This window comes from Gobius niger (genome assembly GCF_951799975.1).
Source record: "Gobius niger genome assembly, chromosome: 14".
Lineage (NCBI taxonomy): Eukaryota > Metazoa > Chordata > Actinopteri > Gobiiformes > Gobiidae > Gobius > Gobius niger.
In genome coordinates this window covers 7,821,390-7,839,945 of record NC_136865.1, presented here as the reverse complement: position 1 = coordinate 7,839,945, position 18,556 = coordinate 7,821,390, and the positions used below count along the sequence as shown (strand labels likewise).

The window sequence follows — 18,556 nt, the reverse complement described above, 5'->3', positions numbered from 1 at the left end:
CAACACGGTGTGCAACAGCCCCACCTAGAGTTTACATCACAATCTGCCACTGCTTACATCTATGGCTTCTTAGGTCAATTCAGCGGGAGGCGTGAGGGGAACAAAAATTGGTCCGACAGCTTCATTAGGCCCATGAGCTATACTTTGGAGACCCCTGCCCTACACTTAAATATTTACATGTATTTAGCACCTTGCATTGAGAGTCACATTTTTAAAACTAACATTTAAAAGTTACTCAAAACAACCTTCAATAAATCAATAAACGTACGCACATCTGAGCCTTAATTCTTGTGCCGCTCCAAATCTGACTCTTCTTAAATCCACAGAGGCAATCACAATGTGCGTAGTAATTGCACGAATCACAAAAAGTCCCAAAATTATTCAGAAGGCAAAGATGTGTGTTCACATGCTCCATTGCCCATGCCCAGCCTATATTAAAAAAAAAAACTAAGACAATTCATAACGACAATGACAGTTAGGCATTTTCAAGTTGGACCAGGATTTCAAATGAAGCGTCATCCGTCTCCTTCAAACTCTGTCTGAAGAGCTGAGCGTGTTGCCAGGCGGCGTCTCCATCACCTCCGCAGAGTTCCGCTACAATGACGAACTCCGCAGAGCCAGACAGACTTGGGAACGGTCTTGCCTCGCCATCTAAAGCAGGAAGGAAGGAAAAAGCAATTGAGGGAGAGCCTCTTTCTGTCACCTTATCAGATTTGGGTTTGGTAGAAGTCGTTGTGTAACCTACCTCCTGAGAAGTCCGCGCTGGTCTGTCCCGACTGCAGCTTCCAGCAGACGGTTCCAGATTGAAAGGTCTGACTGTGCGCCGTCACTGTTACACATTTGATCTTCATTCCCACGGGCGAGAAGTCGAATTTCCAGCTAACTCTGCCAGCGGAGGAGCCTTCTGTTCGAGCAAGGTATACCTGGGAATCACAAACCAGATGGTAGATCTCATTTAGAATTATTTGACTTGGTTTAGGTTGGATTTAGTCAGAGTTTCGTCCAGGTGCAAGAATAATTTCTATCAAATCAGATTAGCAATTTGAACAGTCACAATTACAGCAACATGTCCCCAGTAAAAAAATATTAAAGTGATAGTCTGTAAGTTTGCAAAGTGAGGAGAGATGGAGTGAAGTCTGAAGGTAAACAATGAAATTCCTCCTCTCTTTAACCAGAACGCCCTTCTTAGTTTGCAAACTGAGCAGAGCAGGAACAGAATTTAAAAAAAGTAAACGATCAAGCCCCTCCCCATCTTCCGTATTGGACCTGACAGGTTCACAGAAAAGCCATGTCTCATTGGTCAACATGAGAGGATAGTAGAGATATCAATTTTAAAGCAAAATTGACAATATTTTCAGTAACCAAATCTAGATGGATCAAGCCAGGATTAAATTTATTTTGTTGCTATGTTAGTTATGAAGATTTTTAAGTGAGGATTTTGAATAAGCTATTTATAAGAGAAAAAATCTGTAAAATGTTTTGTTTTTTGTAGTTCAAAGAACACCAAGATTCTAAAAAACCTACGTAGATACCTTCAAAATATTGTTAAGGTAGGTGCATGAACAGTACATTTTGAGTTTGTAGGAGCTATTGAATTGGGAGATAATGCTGTGAGAGTGTAAAGAAAACCTAATTTTGACTGGCCACGGCTGTCTCCCTGAAAGGAAATTACCACATTTGGATTAAAGCGCCATCTAGGTTTCCATTTCATGCTACACGTGGACACCAAACATGGAAATATTTGAAATCTAGAAATCTTCGACTCGCTAGCATAGATAAAATAAAATAAACCTTGCAAAAGGTCAGTTTGGCCTACTTTGACATTAAAGCTGCCCCGAGTGACCACCACCCCCTCCCCACACCTGGCTTTCCTCCGTCACCCACTCCCCTCAACACAATGCTGCTCTGATTGCATTCAATGAGTATGGGATTTTCATTCATCTTGTGATTTATCAACATAAATATAAGATATGTAGCAAAGATATGTTGCTCTTTTTTTTTTGTCATTAAACAAACGGACATTTCATGAGGATTTCAGGTCAGTCTGATGTTTATCAGTTCACAATCTTTTTGCAAACTTCTGTCATAATGCTAAACCGTTAGCCGCTGACTGTTGCTGCTTCAAACACGCCGGTCTCCTTCTGCGGCACAAAGTCCGCTGCTGTTTGCGAGTGTGAAGCATCTAGCGAAGCAATGTGGGAATGCAACGATTCAGGTCCGGAAAAAACGGGGTCGCTGAAGAGTAGCTTTAAAAAATTGACCTCTATGTAAAACACAAAAACGACATACACTATTTTAAACATGAATGCTCAAACATCCAATTGGACAACTGATCAGAGTCCAATAAATAGCTACATTTCTGGACATTTTGAAATTAAACAAATCCCTTCCAAGCCACAGTTTCTGGTTGGATTCCCACAGGATCGCAGAGTGACACGCCATTCGTCAAGAAATGCCCAGCTGTATGGATTTATCAGGCTGTGAAGTTACACAAGTCTTCTGCTAAATGTTGCAAAATCACTAAACCGCACGCACTCGCACAGAGGTTGACAATAGAGAAACTTACCATCTGCCAGTCGCTCTCCACTTTCCTGAAGACGGCCTCCGTCTGCCACACGCATTGGTCCCAGCCTGGAGTGACCTCGCTGTGGTTGGACACTCGGCAGTACTCGTCTTTGGAAGCATCGTACCGTATATGCAGCAGCTTGTCACTCTTCTCTTTCTCAGTAGGAGTAAACACAAAGCCCGAAATCTGAAGATAAACAGCAAATTATTCACGTTACCCAAATTTACAGACCACTTTATCTGAATATAGAATGTAGTAAATAAAGTAATCAATTACCATTTTAGAGGCGTCTGAATCAGCCGCTTTGGTCTCCCCTCTTGCTACCCTCCACGCCAGTGAGCCCGAGTTACGTCCACCCAGTTCTCCTGGTTTGGGTTTTTTAGGAGAGAGGAACTCTACCAGCTCAACAAGCAGCCGGTCTGTCAGCTCCTTCTTCCTCTCTGGACCTAAGCTGTGTTGTTTCTGCAACGACGAGCGGAGGAACAGATTCAAAACAGGAATTCAGTGCACATGAAACGGCTGGATTTGTCATCTACTCAAAAAAACAGCTAAAAAATACTAGCTTTTTGCTGGGCATGATTTACAGTGGAGGCAAACTGCACATGAAATACTGGTCAGAGAAAGCGGTGTAAACCTTTTTATAAAACACAGTGAAAGCTCAGGGTTACTTAAAGGTGCATTATGCAACTTTTTTTGTGGAAAAAAGTTGCTATTTGTGCATATTTGACCTTTTAGTGACCCGGCAGCTGTATGAATGGTCAGCATGGCGCCTTTGCTTTCCATCACAGTGGTCTCTACAACGCTCCAGGATCAAGTGTTTGGAAGGTTTTCACTGCTGGTTTTATCTCACCAGAAACCCTACAAAACAATTGATCCTGGAGAGCTGTAGAGACCACCGTGATCGAAAGTAAAGGCGCCATGCTGACCATTCATTCAGCCGCTGGCTCACTACGAGGTCAATGTGAAGAAATCAACTTTTGTTCTCACACAAAAAGTTGCATAATGCACCTTTAAACATGCATATTTCAAGCAAAACCCTGGGTGTGTTTTCAAACTACATAAAACATGGTAAATTTCTCGTTTCCCTACTTTGCGTCAGCATCTCAAAGTTTCACAAGAGCCTAAAACTTGCATACACAAATGGATCCACGAGAAAAACTGGGTAATGGATTTGCATTAAGTTGCTGAACAGCAGCAAGCCCGGACTTGGTGGGAATTTCTTTTTCCATAATGTTCATGAATAACAACGTAACCTGTGACTTACGGTGCTGTTCAGGCTGTTGATGGTATGAAGCAGCCAAGCCTCCTGCACTTTGGTCCGCCGCGACAAGACCTCCGGATGTTTGCAGGAATATCTCCAGGTCACATCCACTACCTGCATCACGCCACAATAGTAATGTTAGGTGAGCATTTGACTGGATTTATGGCACAGTGTCGTCATCGTTTTGGTGCTGACCTGGTCTCTGGAGAAGGCCAGGATGTAAGACAGTTTCTTCCCCCAGCCCACCTCGTACAGCAGAGGTTTGTCACAGGTGTTCTCACAGGAGTCACAGTGAAGCCAGCGGCGCTGAGATGGAGAATAGACTTCTGTCCACACATGGTCTGGAATTGACATATTCGACAGACAATTCAAAAAAAAGAATAGGTAAGACTGTCATGATACACTGGACTAAGCAAATACACAACAAAATAGGAATTTAATATTGCAATCAAGTTAAAAAATAGCTACTCTAAAGGCTGAAACTGCAATTCACAGAGGCTGCATTTATTTAAAGGGACTACACAGAATATAAAAATGTTAAAATTAAGTATTAATTGTAGTGTAGTGTAGAATGAGCCCAGACTTATTCACCACAAATGCCTCTAAAATCCTGCACTGTCACCCAAAAAGGTGTTAATTCGGGTCCGAAGTGCCGTCATGCACGAGCTTAAAGGAATAGGCCACCGTTTTTACATACCAAGATATGTTCTTACCTAACCTTAGTCGAGTTAATATATCCCCGTCTGGTCTTTGTCCGTGCGCTCTGTCACGCAAACGGAGCACATACGCAGCCTCTCCCACATGTCATATAGCTCCAAAAATGCTCACGATAGAAGCTACCAAGCTCTTCCAAGTGTTTTCATGCGAAGTATATTTACACAGAAATGTAACGTGTCGATTTTATAAGCAGATAAAAAGGGGTACTATATTGTGAGGCGTAATGATACAGGAGCACAGCATCCGCGCAGTAACTCCTAAAGACTTCCCCCGCTCACTTCCGTCAATAGAAGCTGCGTGACTTGTAGAGAGCTCGCAGAGAACAGTTGAAGAAGCGTCATAACTAGTGAGCAATGCCTTTTACGTGCATCGTGCCGGGCTGTGATAACAAGCAGAAAGTATATAGTGTAGTAATGTTTCACAGATTTCCAACTCACCCCGGACGACGACACAGGACTCAGGACCTCGACCATGAGGTAGGAATGCGAGAGCACTTTCCGAAAATATATTTTCTGCTTGTTGTAAAAGGCTCTCTACAAGTCACGCAGCTTCTATTGACGGAAGTGAGCGGGGGAAGTCTTTAGGAGTTACTGCGCGGACGCTGTGCTCCTGTATCATTACGCCTCACAATATAGTACTGCTTTTTATCTGCTTATAAAATCGACATGTTACATTTCTGTGTAAATATACTTCGAATGAAAACACTTCACGTAACTTTATTTAAATAGGGAACACGTGGAAGAGCTTGGTTGCTTCTATCGTGAGCTTTTTTGGAGCTATATGACATGTGGGAGAGGCTGCGTATGTGCTCCGTTTGCGTGACAGAGCGCACGGACAAAGACCAGACGGGGATATATTAACTCGACTAAGGTTAGGTTAGAACATATCTCAGTATGTAAAAACGGTGGCCTGTTCCTTTAATATAGAAGGTGCAGTTACATGTATGACCTGAGGTGGCAGCAGTGAGTATGAAATGGCCAACTTGCATCTAGCCCCTTTAAAGAACAACTAACCCCCAAATCAACTTTTTTTTCTAGCTAAGTTGTATAAATGGGTATCTTATAGTGTTGTCTACGTGTATATGTCACTATTTTAACAATTTAGTGCAAATTTGTTGAAATCCTGTCTTTGTGTCCCAAACCGTCTGTGTGGCGCCATCTGCAGCGAACTGTCGGTACTGCATTTGATTTTTTGAATTCGGCACCCAATTAGCGGAGGGGAGAGAGATGATGTCAGGAGGCGAGAGATGATGTCACGGGCTCTGCCGCTCTGGGGTATAAAAAGGCTCAGTCTCGCTCACGCCCCCGTAGCGAGTTGGTGTTGGAATAACGAGAGAATATTTTCATCGATTGTCAGGTTTGCGATTAGTTGTCATAGCATTTAGGTAGATTTTATTAGGATAGCTTTTTTATTATAAATAAGTGTATAGTTTTAGTAGTGTTAGTTGTTGAATATTGTAGTTGTAATCACTAGTTGCTTTTATTGTTAGATTAGTTAGCTCAATTTAGCTTAGGGCGTTTGTTAGTATTGCTTTTAGTGGTCTATCGTGTATAATTTAATTGTTAGTTGTTAATTGTACTGTGTTAGGATGGGGAGGAAGTGTAGCGTAGTGGGGCTGGAGTTTGCAAAGACCATTTTACGTGCTGATTCCTTCGCCAACTTCACCGAGGTTGAACTGGGCTATGCTAGTCTTCTGCGTTTGAAGAGCGAGGCCGTCCCCACCGACACTCCTGCCCCGCCAACAATGTGAGGTGAGTGAGAAAAATAATGATTTACCCATTTTGGGTTTGGTAGTAATTGCATTGATTGTAGCTGCTGTAAAAAGAGGCACTTGGTTCACTCTGTCCCGGTCATTTCTGTCAGTAGTAGCTACTTTGCTCACAGATTGAGTCATGTACAGTATATAGAATTTTTATGTGCACGTCAGAATAGATCGTTATTGTAGTATCTCAAACAAATTCGCCGGTTTGGCCTCTGATAACACCAATCACATGAGTCGTGTAGATCTGTTGAAAAAATATGGCGTGTAAATAGACTCTGCAGCCTCAGCTCCAGGCGACGTGTCCCGCACTCGCTCACTGTGGCTGAGGAACAGCAGCCACAGGTTATAAGCGCGTCTACTCGCTGCCCGGGGCAGCCTGCTAATGCATCAGTCTGCAAAGTTACGCCAACACTGCGCAAATGTGCACGAGTCTGAGCACCAAACTAATCTAAGTTTGACATGACTGTAGCTTTTGACAGTAGCTACAAGCTAGCCTGTATAGCTAACGTATAGCTAGAACGTACTGTGTGTCGGAGGCTAAACTGACCCGCTCCGTGCGCGCTCTGCTCCCGTTTGATGCTCGACTGCGGTCAGTGAGGAGAGGGCTGACCACTCCAGGTGGACCGTGTGGTCAGTGAGGAGAGGGCTGACCACTCCAGGTGGACCGTGTGGTCAGTGAGGAGAGGGCTGACCACTCCAGGTGGACCGTGTGGTCAGTGAGGAGAGGGCTGACCACTCCAGGTGGACCGTGCGGTCAGTGAGGAGAGGGCTGACCACTCCAGGTGGACCGTGTGGTCAGTGAGGAGAGGGCGCTCACAGATGTGAGCTGTTCTTACGTGGTTTCAGAATCAGTATAGTTGTTATTGCCATTGTTGTTGAACAGGTTCACAAAATAGGATCAATTCTGATAATTATGTTCATGTTGACAAGTTTTCTGAACTGAACCAAAGTTTACACCTATTTGGACGCAGCTATTCAAAATGCCAAACCATTTGGAAGTTTTTAGTAGCCGACTGTAGCCAGAATTAACCTGATACAAATATTTGGTTGATCTGCTATAGGGTGGCATATTCTGAAGTATATCCTAGGTTGTATTCCTATAAATCATCAATACAAACAATGTGTTTGCATGTCACTTGTGTGTGCACTTTATAAATATTATTTATTGTTATGTTTTCAGCCAAAAGTGAGCAGAGAGAAATGTCCAGACTGATCCAGTCATTACAAGGCATGCAAGTGTCCAGGCCAATATGAAGCCGAGCAGGCGACGCAAAGGTGAAATCTATTTATCCTTTATACAGTACTGTCATTTTATGTATAAAACAGTCTACACTTTTGTTTTTTTTATATACTGTAGTTAGACACAAGTTGTGTAATTACTGCCATTTTAAACGTGTTTTTTTTGTTTGTGTTTTGTACAGCTACTCAAGCCCGGACCGCTTACACAAGCGTCGGTTGTGGGACAGGGGACCTGATGGAAATCCCTCTTCCTGACAGTCCCAGAGCAGCCTCTACACCTTTAAAAAGGAGAAGGTGTGAGGTGTCAGCGTCTGACCCCAGCTTCCACATCGATGACAGTGCCAGCACTGTGAACTGTTCAAGGTACAAAGAAAATCTAGAGTTTTAATTGAAAAAATATATACAGCGTCCTGGTTTTTTGAGGGATGAAATATCCTTTATTTTATATAGCATTCCCACTGAAGTCCCTCCACACAAGGACAAAAAATATATTGTTCTTGAGGACCAACTGCTGGAGCTGTTTAGGCGATGTCCTGTCTGGGTCACTCAACAGTGTCCTCGCTGTGAGTTCTCCAGTCAGTGGTCCAGTCAGCCCATGGTGAACAACATCCCAGCTGGAAACCTACAGCTCTGTGCTGTTCACCAGCTCATCCTTTAGCCAGATTTCAAAGGCACTACAAAAACATTTTGTTTTTCCATATATTATCCGATGATAACAGATGTTTTAATTTTATAGTTCTTGGGGGCCTTCAATATTCAGGGACTGTCAGAGCAGTGCTTCTACAGGCATCAGGCAAAGCTCCTCATCCCTACAGTCAACTGGCAGTGGAAGCTGGAGCAGGATGACCTCATCAGGGAGGCTCTTGAAAGCGGCTCTGTGTCACTGGGCGGGGACATGCGGGCAGATTCACCTGGTAAATACATTTAATAAACATTTATCTGAAGTATTAAAAGTCAGCTAATGTATAACTTGCATTCATGTAGGACATTCAGCCAAGTATGGCAGTTACACCATGATGAATCTAACGAGTAACAAAGTCATTGACATCGAGCTAGTCAAGGTAAAACATTACAATACAAACATAAATATGTAACTTTGGATAACTGTGCATTATGATAGAACTCATATTCTTATTTTTTTGTCTTATTAGAGCAATGAGGTTGGAAACAGCGTGTGCATGGAGAAGGAGGGGTTTGTGTTTTGTGTCCCAGAGATTGGAAAAAAATGATGCGCTGGGCCAGAAAAGGTGAACGGAGGAAATGACGAGGTGGAAGAAAAGCATTGTGAACCATCTATATGAATCATCTCTACTGGTCACCATCAAAGGCTGTGGCTGAGTGGACATCTGGGCAACTACATTCAGAATGTCCACGGAAAACCCCCTGTCCCCTCGCTGTCTTCACAGGCCTTTGGTTGGGGATGATGCAAGAGTGTGGCCAAAATCAAGTATGTGTAATTACAACTACTCCTCCCAATATCTAATTTATATTGATGTATTTACACTTCACATATCAATTTATTATTCTTTGTAATTCTTTATAATTCTTTGTAGGCACAGCAGCATGCGAGAGACTCTTACTCTTTTGTTAACACCACGTTTTTTGAAAGATTAAGCTAAAATAAGCCCACAATACCACACTTCAAATATTGAGGCATTCCATAGTCTGATTCTCTCACAATAGTCTGGGCCTCTTATTCAAAGGAATGCTGGCCAGGTAATGATTCCTAAAGGTTCAACAAATATTCACTAGTTATTTTATCACTTTGAAATGTTTAGAAAATAGATACTGCATATTAATGTTTATTTGTGAAATTTTAGGGTGCAGGTTGGTGCCTTGAATTTTGATTTAAAAAAGGCAAATCGTCATAGTGTATCCAAAATTCAAGCGTGGAGACTACACAGTGAGAGCCATGAAGACCAGAGCTACCTCAGGTATGTCACATTAAAAACAACACAACCAATGCTTTTACAAGGACAAATGTTTTGTGCTTTGTTTACAGTCTACTTTGACCAACTAATGGCCCTGCTGTTTGAAAGTGTGGTCGAGGATCCTCTCCCATATCAGGAGCACACAGACAAAGGACCTGTGCCTGAACCATTCTGTGCCCATTGGACAACGTAATAGATTAAAATCAATGTTTCATGCAAGATTTAATTGTGGGCAGTAAAAAAAAAATGAAGCCTGTATATGTTCTGTCAGATATGTCACAGGAAGGTATATGCAGCACCACTGTTTCTAGAAGCTGAAAACTTACTGCATGTATATTTATTACAGTTGGTATTGTATAACATAACCAGTCAACTTTGTCTGTTCAATTTGTTTATTGCACACATCTATGTAGGCCAAGTGAGTGGCACATGCAGCTCAACCTCAAGTGAAATGTGAGCTGTAAGTTTGTAGTAAGTTTTACCAAAGAAATTGTGCTATAATTTGGAAATTGCACTGTTGTAAGAGCCAGAAGTGCAGAATCAAGTACTGGTACAAAACAAGATCTATAATTTTCATTAATATTTCAATATTCAACTAAAAAAAGCATACATATAAATACTTCATTATAGTCTTTACTCTACAGTGTCATCATTCAGTGGTAGTTTAGTGTATGTGTTAACGTTGGTTAAACCTTTTAGTTCACTAAATTTAGTAATAGAAATTACTTCAGGCTATTTACTTAGGGCTAACTGGCTCTTTGGGTTCACAATGTTACAGTCAAGCCTTTAGAGAAACATGACCTGAATGATTCTGTCTCACATCTTCAATGGCAAACCAAAAACAATTTCAAAAAGACAGTGTTCCTGCTCAATAATACAGGCCTACATTTATTTATTTGATATGTTTTGTGCACTTTGCTGTAAGAAAAATAATAAAAATCTTTGTAACACAAATAGCCACGTCTCTATATCACACACTCTGCTGAGGACACTGAGATACATCTCCCATGTTAACGTAGACCACAGCAAAAGTCTACATCTAAAATAGATCGGTAAATTCTGAAGCAGCCAGGACAGTTACGTCCCTTAGCTGCGATGCTAACGTCGATCGAGCTCAATGCTAAGCCGCTAGCTTTGTAAATGACAGAGGAATAAATGAGCCAGCGCCTCAGGTACAAGGCCGCTGTCTGCCACGATGCCCCCCCTGTGTAGAGAGAGCTGTCGAGCTGTCCCAGTGGAACAAGTTGCTAAATAAGTTAGCTCGCTGGAACTCCATGCTCCCATGCTCGGACTTTGTTTACGAGGAGCGCTGCAGGTGCAGCGTCGAAGTCAGAAGCCTCAAGCCCCTCCCACCCCTCACCCCTCCCGCGTGCCCCTTAGTCCTCCAGGCAACGCCCCCTTTCTGTTGAGATTTTCAAATCTGAGGCTCTGATACTGAGGCTCTGGAAGGAGGGGTTAGTAGCCCTTTAAGTAAAGTAATATTCCAAACTGTATATACTGGGCACATACCAGTGCTGTCCCAGACGTATCTGGCCTCAAGGCCCATGGCTCTGCAGCACAGGGTGAAGCAGTTGGCCCACTCTCCACAGCGCCCCCTTCTTGTTTCAAGCAGCTTTTCGGGATTGTTGTATCTATGAGAGATCCAAATCAGAAGTGCTATTTACATCGCATAGGTACAAATAACAAGACCAGTTTGTGCAGAGGAGGGAAAGAAAACGGAGGAAAGGAGGCAGGACAAGACGAATGCTTTGTTAAAGGATGTACAGAAAGAAGATATATAATACAAAATATTCACGAACCATGGCTAAATTAGGACTAAACTAGGAAGATCATGACTAAAACAGGACTTTTACAATAGATAAAAGAGGGAGCTCATCAGCAGATCACTTTATATTTTTGTTTCGGCTGTTTTGGATCAATTTTGTATTCTAACCTGGGAAACCTGTTGGACAGCTGACATGTCTGACAGAAGTGGTTCTCCACTCTCTGTGCTCCCCAGCGCAGGTCTTCGGTGCTGGGACTGAGGGCGCCCGTGTTCTGGGTCCGTCCTCCGCAGCGGCTGCAGGGCAGGGCGTCCACCCAGGAGAAGAAGTCCTGCTTGAACCAGCGAAGCAGTTCCAACACCACGAAGTCCTCCTTACCCACTTTACAGCCTGCAGAGACACAATGTGAGCGCTGAGGGTCAAAAAGGGAACATGTGACAATTAATATGAACGTTTTCAGTATATGACACCAACTAATAACACTGAAGTAAATCGAGGGGTCACTGCCACTGCTATGACAATAGAACATGGTGTTTTGAATGAATAAATAAAAAATAACCTGGGTCAGCTTCTTTGGCCTCTTTCATCCTCTTTTCTGCATTGGAAGACAGCTGCTCGTGAGGGATGCAGCTCCTGGCTTTGCGCTGAATCTCAGGGTTTTCATACACCATAACATGTTGGAAGTTGGACTGAAGGGTTACAAGGAAATTCATACTGGACTCCTAAAAGAAAAAAACATACACTTACTAAAAAAAAATAGATTTAGATTTGAATCATTTCAATTAGAGATCATTTCATTTATAGTCTGTAAGAATTCAACGGTAACAAGGAGCTAGAGCTGGAGAAGGCTTTGGCTGGGGATCCTCCTGCTGGCAATTAAAAAACTCATTTTAAGGCGTGGTCAAAAGCTTCGATACAACGTTGAATTATAGGTTTTAAAAATGTGAGGAGCAGAACGAACGGCTGACACCATAGAAGAAGAAGCATATAAATGAAACAGCATTACCTGAGGACTCAAACCTCCATGAATGTTGTGAAATACTACTCCATGTATCTCTGATGCTTGTTGCTATTTTGCTATTTTAGTTTGTTTTTGTCCAAGAAGCTTTTAGATTTGGTTAAAAGGGGTTGAGGTAAAGTTTTTTTTTGTTTTTTTTAACCTTATACACAATTTAGTCCAATTGCACACCCTTTTTAGACATAACTGAGTCCTGTTCTTGAGTCTTGATCTACGCCTGGTGGCAATTAAAAGGTGGAATATTTTTTAAAGTGGCACTTGCTGTGAGGACCACTGCATAACATAATGTCTAAATGGTTTAGTCAAGTTTGTATGCAATTAATAACTTCAATACAATATGAATATATATGTAGCAGCAGAGCAATACAATGAAACTGGACTGTGAATAGTCGGAATGAGCAAATCGCAAAGATACAACAAATGAACATATGAAAATGGACTTCAAAAATATAAATAATTTATCCCTTAATATTGTACCCTTACACCATACCATTATAAGCTCAGATGGTCCAATTTTCATAATTTGAACCTCTTAATCGAGCACATTTCATCCAGTCCGGCTTTACCCAAATATAAAAGCTTCCTGCCTCTAGAGCTTACAACCTATATGCCAGTGTAACACCTCTTTTGATCTCCCTACCAGAGACGGTGGTTGTTGGACTGGTGTTGCCGGTTGGCTGGGCACTGAAGAGGTAATCGGAACAGAAGCAGTCGCCCCGCCCTGAGCCGAGGCCTGTCCTCCACGCAGCCTCTGCTCCTTCTCTGCTGCGATGGACTCCCGGATTAGTCGGAGCTGATCTACTGAAGCCGTCTGAGGGAACACCAAGTGCGTCTCGGCCTAAAGAGATGACACAATCACAAGTTACAAGTTAAGCCACGACTAAACAAGTCATTTGACAGGCTGATATAATATTAATAAGCGTACCTCTTCAAATCCCATTTCAAATAGGCATTCTACTGCTCCTTTGATGGGCAGCAGTTTGGTTGAAAAAGTGGGATTGCCAATTCGAATGGATCTGTACTTCACCTCATTGGGGTTCCTTCAGAAAAAACAATACGAGTATGATGAATAAGTCTCACCATAAAGTCTGGACGATGTGGCACAAAAAATAATAATCACATGTTGTCGATTGATGAACTTCAGACACACATTTTATACAATTTGATTTCATTTAAATTCAGCTTTATTTACGGACTTGGGTGCAAAGAGACAGAGGGGCAAAATAAAACCGAAAACAACAAAAATACAAACCGCAGCTCAAACAAAAACAAATGCTCCTGTATCCTCCAGTATCATTTAATACACACAAATCTCCTATTGTCTATTTCAAGGTTCTATGTCTTGGCTGTAAACATGACGATTATGAAGACTAATTTGACATGGACCAAAGTAGAGATTTCAATTTCGATTAATTGGCCAGCCCTACTCACAGCAACATATTTGTTCAGTATTATCTCATCTCATTTCAGTGTCATACTTACACGATATTTGGACACTAACAATGAGGAATGCAAATGCCAAGAAAGAATGGACATCCTTTACTACTATTAGAGGATAACATTAAATCGTGATTTATCATACTGGGTCATGCTGTACAGTCGTACTACATCTGTCACAGCCTTGACTGTGGGGCTCAGGCGCCCACTCTCTGCCACTGAATGTTTTGCTCGTGTATCAGTCTGACGCTCTGAGAGGGTATTTATCCCTTTTTTGTGACTGACTGATAGACTGACTTGAATTGTAGGACTAGTGCAATGTCTCAAGTTCATGTCTCCAGGTCCCGTACAGAACTTCTCCTGTACAAGAGATCCAGACTGCTGCCCATTCTTCATCTATCCTCTCAAACACCGTTGTCAATTCTCCAACAACTATAATATGGATTGTGGAAGCAATTAAAGATGCAATGTGAATTTCATAGGTTATCTTAGAAATAAGTTATTACAAGAGTTGTACCTAGGCTCTGACTAATATGCACACAACCAAATGTGTCCATTACTATGCTTTAAGTTAGTCTTTTAAAATGCAAGATCACAGTTAGGACTCATTGAAAAAGAGATTTCTTTTGGGAAAATCATTAAAAATAAATTACAATGAAAACGGGTACAACTCTCACACAAAATGTCTAGACTACCGTGGGTGAAGATGACTCGAGGAGGCAATATGAGAACAGAGATTCTTAGAACAAATCTGAAATGTGTGGACTTTAACACAGACAGAAAGCTACTAACACACATGCAATGCGGAAACAAAATGAATTTACACTTCCAACAGTCATTATTTACAGATTTCTAAAATAAAATTGGTAAAAGCCACAAAGGGCATTTTCAACACATTAAAATAAATGATGTAAACGACGCGTCTATTCGCCTTATGTCCAGGAAATCTCTGCTTGTAGACTGCAGTAATTCATTGCCAGCATTCTAATCTTACCTGAGAATATTGTCAGCGTATGTGAGCAACAACTTGGCAACATCCAGAAAAACGTCATCAGGATTCTCGCAGAGAGTCGTGACAGCCGGGGACAGACCCATCTTGCTCCAATTTTTAGTTTAAAATATATTCTTTCCAGTTTCAGTTTGACTCAGGGCTAGCATGAAGCTAATGGCTAATGAGAGAGCAATGTTTGGGTCCTCCTGAATTTAGCCGACCTATTCTCGCCTGAATAAATATTATTTATTTATTTTATCAATTTAAGTTTTGGGGGGTCTTTCATGAAACTGTTCTTCTTATATATTCTATTTCACCTTTATGGTACCTTTTAGGTTATTATTTAACCATTGTATGCTAATTTGGTGTATTTTCATTCAGGCGTTTTTTAAGTCTACCTATAGCCGCTCAGACCAAAACAAGGTTGCAACATGGCCCCGCACTAGTAGCAGGTATTCCTCAATAACATTTCACTTGTAAATTATTTTCTTCTCTTTACATGTTCAGATAATCACAAAAGCTCTAAGCTGAAGCTGTTCAACGCGTCATCCACCATGTCGCTTTTGCCATTATCCTGTTGGCTCAAACCTCAGCTGAGACCACACAAACTGAAGACTATTCTCCGAAATGACCCGTGCTCTCATAATGATTTTAAATGCCTCAGCTCTGAGACGCGCAGAAGACGTGTTGTCATAACTGGGATTGGCCTGGTTTGCCCACTTGGTACTGGGACTACTTATCCATGGACTCGGCTCATCCAGGGCCAGAGTGGAATTGTCGCCTTGGACCCAGAAAAGTACAAGAATGTCCCGTGTAAAGTAGCTGCGCTCGTGCCTAGGGGTCCAGAGGAGGGTCAGTTCAAAGAGGAGATGTTTGCCTCGCGTGGGGAGATAAACAGCATGTCCTCTGCTACTGTTATGGCACTTGGGGCTGCACAGCTTGCTTTGGAGGACTCTGGATGGCATCCCAATACAGCAGAGGATCAACTCAATACTGGAGTGGCTGTGGGTATGGGGATGGTGTCACTGGAAGAGATTGCACGCACCTCAGCAGCATTCTATGAGAGAGGCTACAACAAAGTCAGCCCCTTCTTTGTGCCACGTATCCTTGTGAACATGGCAGCCGGACATATAAGCATAAGGCACAAATTAAAAGGCCCTAACCACGCGGTGTCAACAGCTTGCACTACCGGCGCGCACGCCATTGGTGATGCATCCAGGTTCATAGCGCATGGGGATGCAGTTGCCATGGTAACAGGAGGGACTGAGTCCTGTGTGAGCCCCCTGTCCATAGCGGGGTTTGCCAGAGCCAGGGCACTCGCCACAAAATGGAACGAAGAGCCGAAGATGGCGTCCCGGCCGTTTCATCCGGACAGGGAAGGCTTCGTGATGGGTGAGGGAGCAGCCGTATTGGTGCTGGAGGAGATGGAGCATGCGATGAGAAGACAAGCCAGGATTTATGCAGAGGTTCTGGGGTATGGGCTGTCCGGAGATGCCTCTCACATCACAGCACCCAGCGCAGATGGGGATGGGGCCTTTAGGTGAGTTTGGTAATTAAAACGTCCATCAAACAAAAACTTCAAAGTTCCTTTTAATCATCGAAAAAAGGACATTTACTTTACAGTCAGCAGAACCTCTTTGTTCTGATGCCAGCAATGACCCTTGGGACCATATTTTACCAATGTGTCTCATATTGACAATACCACCAGTTATACTTAACCTCTTAACCCCCACCTGAACCAAGCACATTTTGTCCAGTTTGGCTGTACCTGAATCTAGAAAGTTCTTGAAATAAGTGTCAAAATAGTGTCAAGAACGTGACGAAAAACCGATGAAAAAGTGCCAAAAAAGAGAGAACAAAAAAGTACAAAAAAGCAACAAAAAAGTGACAAAAGGCAATGAATATGTGGCAAAATGTAAAATAAAATAAAAAAACTTTTAGATTTGGGTAAAGCTGAACTGGAGAAAATGCACTCGGTTAAAGTTAAACTTCTCACACAAAAAGTACCACCTCAATAAATATTTGACCTTCCAAGTACCACCTGGCCTTGATCATAACCCATCTGTTCATACTTGGTGTAAACCATGTCTAAACCAGAAAAAAACAAACTAAAAGGCATTACTAAGACATAAAATACATCATAACGTTACAACTGAATGCATCTCTAATTAAAATGAGCCAATCCAAAAATTGCAGATGACCCTGAGAACCACTGCCATAGGCCAGCAATTACTTCACCTTTGTTCCATTTTCACCGAGTCCTGTGTCTGCTTTTCCAGATGCATGACGGCCGCGCTGAGAAACGCCTCCGTCTCCCCCGCGGAGGTCAGCTACGTCAACGCCCACGCCACTTCCACACCACTGGGCGACGCCGCTGAAAACGCGGCCATAAAAAGACTCTTCTCCCAGCATGCTCCGAGCCTGGCTGTGTCGTCCACCAAGGGGGCAACGGGCCACCTCCTGGGGGCGGCGGGGGCTCTGGAGGCTGCCTTCACCGCGCTGGCCTGCTACCACGCCATCCTACCCCCCACCCTCAACCTGGACCGCACCGAGCCGGAGTTTGACCTGAACTATGTCCCCTGCAGTGCACAGCCATGGAGGACGGAGGGGAGAAGGGTGGCGCTGACCAATTCGTTTGGGTTTGGAGGGACGAACGCTTCGCTGTGTCTGGCCAGTGTGTGAGGAGACTCTACCTTTGCACTTGCGCAGTCCTCTGGCCAGATTCATGCAGATTTTTGGGGTCAATTAAGTATACTGACAGTTGTTTGTATATTAATTCATAATCTATTAAACTAAATAAAAGGTTTTGAGCATAATATATATCAAAATAATTTCCATAGCTTTGTAGCAATACACTTTAGCAGGATCGTCACATCAAAACATTTGTATGTGAAAATAATTCCTTGATTTAATTTTACTTACTTTTATATATATTCTCTGCCAGTAGGTGGTGCTCACACACAAGATTCATGTTGAAACACAGATACAGCAAAAGTAAGGCCTGATTGAACAAGTGCCATTGACTCTCCTCTCAAAATATCTTTGATTGTTCTGGAATGAATGCAGATTGCAAAGTCAGAACAGTACTGAAGACATGCAGAGAATATCATATAGTACAACATAAAGTAGTTTCCTTTCAGCACGTTTGATTTATTTAAGCAGATGTTTTAAAAGCTAAAGAAAGATTCTGTTGCTATTGTCAAAGCCACCACTTCTGAATGTCCTTACCTTACCATTCTGTCTGTAAGCACTGGCAAAGGATTGTCATTGCTTCTTTTATTTCATAAACCTAATTAAAACCACACCATGTAGCATTTCATCTCATAAATAGAAAACATTTATTTAGTAAAAATCATTCAAAAAAAGAGGGAAAAGAACCAAACAAATACGAGTGTTCGCCGTGAATGGCTCATCTCTCTGACAGTAACTTCGCAGGGATCAGGGACTCTCCAGCTCGTCGCCATGGAGATGTCGACTAAAGGCAGCCAAATATGTGAGATTTGAATGGGTTAGGTCCTCAGCCAAATCCATTCTGTCATTACACACTGCAAAAGTGCAGGGGTCACATCATACACTGTACATAATAAAATATATATAAATAATACTAATACAATAAAAATGCACAGAGATTAAAATTGTCTTGAGCCTGGTAATGACAACTGGAGCAACAAGAACACGGACTATAATACGTGTATTAATGTGCCCTTATGTCATGAAAACTAGTGAACGTGGCTGATATTTGGCATTGGAAACTGAAAGAAATATATGAATGGTCGCTTTGTTACTTGCTTTGTAGCGATCTTGCAGGAAATAGTAATAGTGTAATAGTGTTTGGTTCTGTTATTATGTGAATAGTTCAAACAGTGGTTGT

The 18,556-nt window shown here is 42.3% G+C and overlaps 2 protein-coding genes across 2 annotated transcripts; one reads left to right on the top strand and one right to left on the bottom strand.

Annotated features, from left to right (window-relative positions):
* Positions 1-27: 27 nt before the first annotated feature.
* Positions 28-14,867, bottom strand: ngly1 (N-glycanase 1). Its single transcript, XM_079571251.1, has 12 exons — positions 14,689-14,867; positions 13,183-13,297; positions 12,898-13,095; positions 11,799-11,961; positions 11,410-11,629; positions 10,986-11,107; positions 4,023-4,168; positions 3,831-3,941; positions 2,843-3,028; positions 2,567-2,752; positions 746-923; positions 28-651 (listed from the first exon to the last, which is right to left on the bottom strand). Exons 1-12 carry the CDS (start codon positions 14,787-14,789, stop codon positions 476-478), a joined length of 1,902 nt encoding a protein of 633 aa, XP_079427377.1. The 5' UTR covers positions 14,790-14,867; the 3' UTR covers positions 28-475.
* Positions 14,868-15,104: 237 nt separating this feature from the next.
* Positions 15,105-17,396, top strand: oxsm (3-oxoacyl-ACP synthase, mitochondrial). The gene is made up of 2 exons (XM_079571485.1): positions 15,105-16,225; positions 16,965-17,396. The coding sequence occupies exons 1-2, from the start codon at positions 15,240-15,242 to the stop codon at positions 17,365-17,367; spliced, it is 1,389 nt and encodes a 462-aa protein (XP_079427611.1). The 5' UTR covers positions 15,105-15,239; the 3' UTR covers positions 17,368-17,396.
* Positions 17,397-18,556: the final 1,160 nt, after the last annotated feature.

What these genes read in the sequence shown, in the direction of transcription:
- oxsm (XM_079571485.1), top strand. Translation starts at nt 15,240, where the DNA reads ATGTCGCTTTTGCCATTATCCTGTTGGCTCAAACCTCAGCTGAGACCA. An exon ending in GATGGGGATGGGGCCTTTAG is followed by an intron (nt 16,226 to 16,964) that starts GTGAGTTTGGTA and finishes CTGCTTTTCCAG; the next exon opens with ATGCATGACGGCCGCGCTGA.
- ngly1 (XM_079571251.1), bottom strand. Translation starts at nt 14,789, where the DNA reads ATGGGTCTGTCCCCGGCTGTCACGACTCTCTGCGAGAATCCTGATGAC. An exon ending in ATACGTCTGGGACAGCACTG is followed by an intron (nt 4,169 to 10,985) that starts GTATGTGCCCAG and finishes TGTCAATTCCAG; the next exon opens with ACCATGTGTGGACAGAAGTC. An exon ending in ATTCAGACGCCTCTAAAATG is followed by an intron (nt 2,753 to 2,842) that starts GTAATTGATTAC and finishes GTTTATCTTCAG; the next exon opens with ATTTCGGGCTTTGTGTTTAC.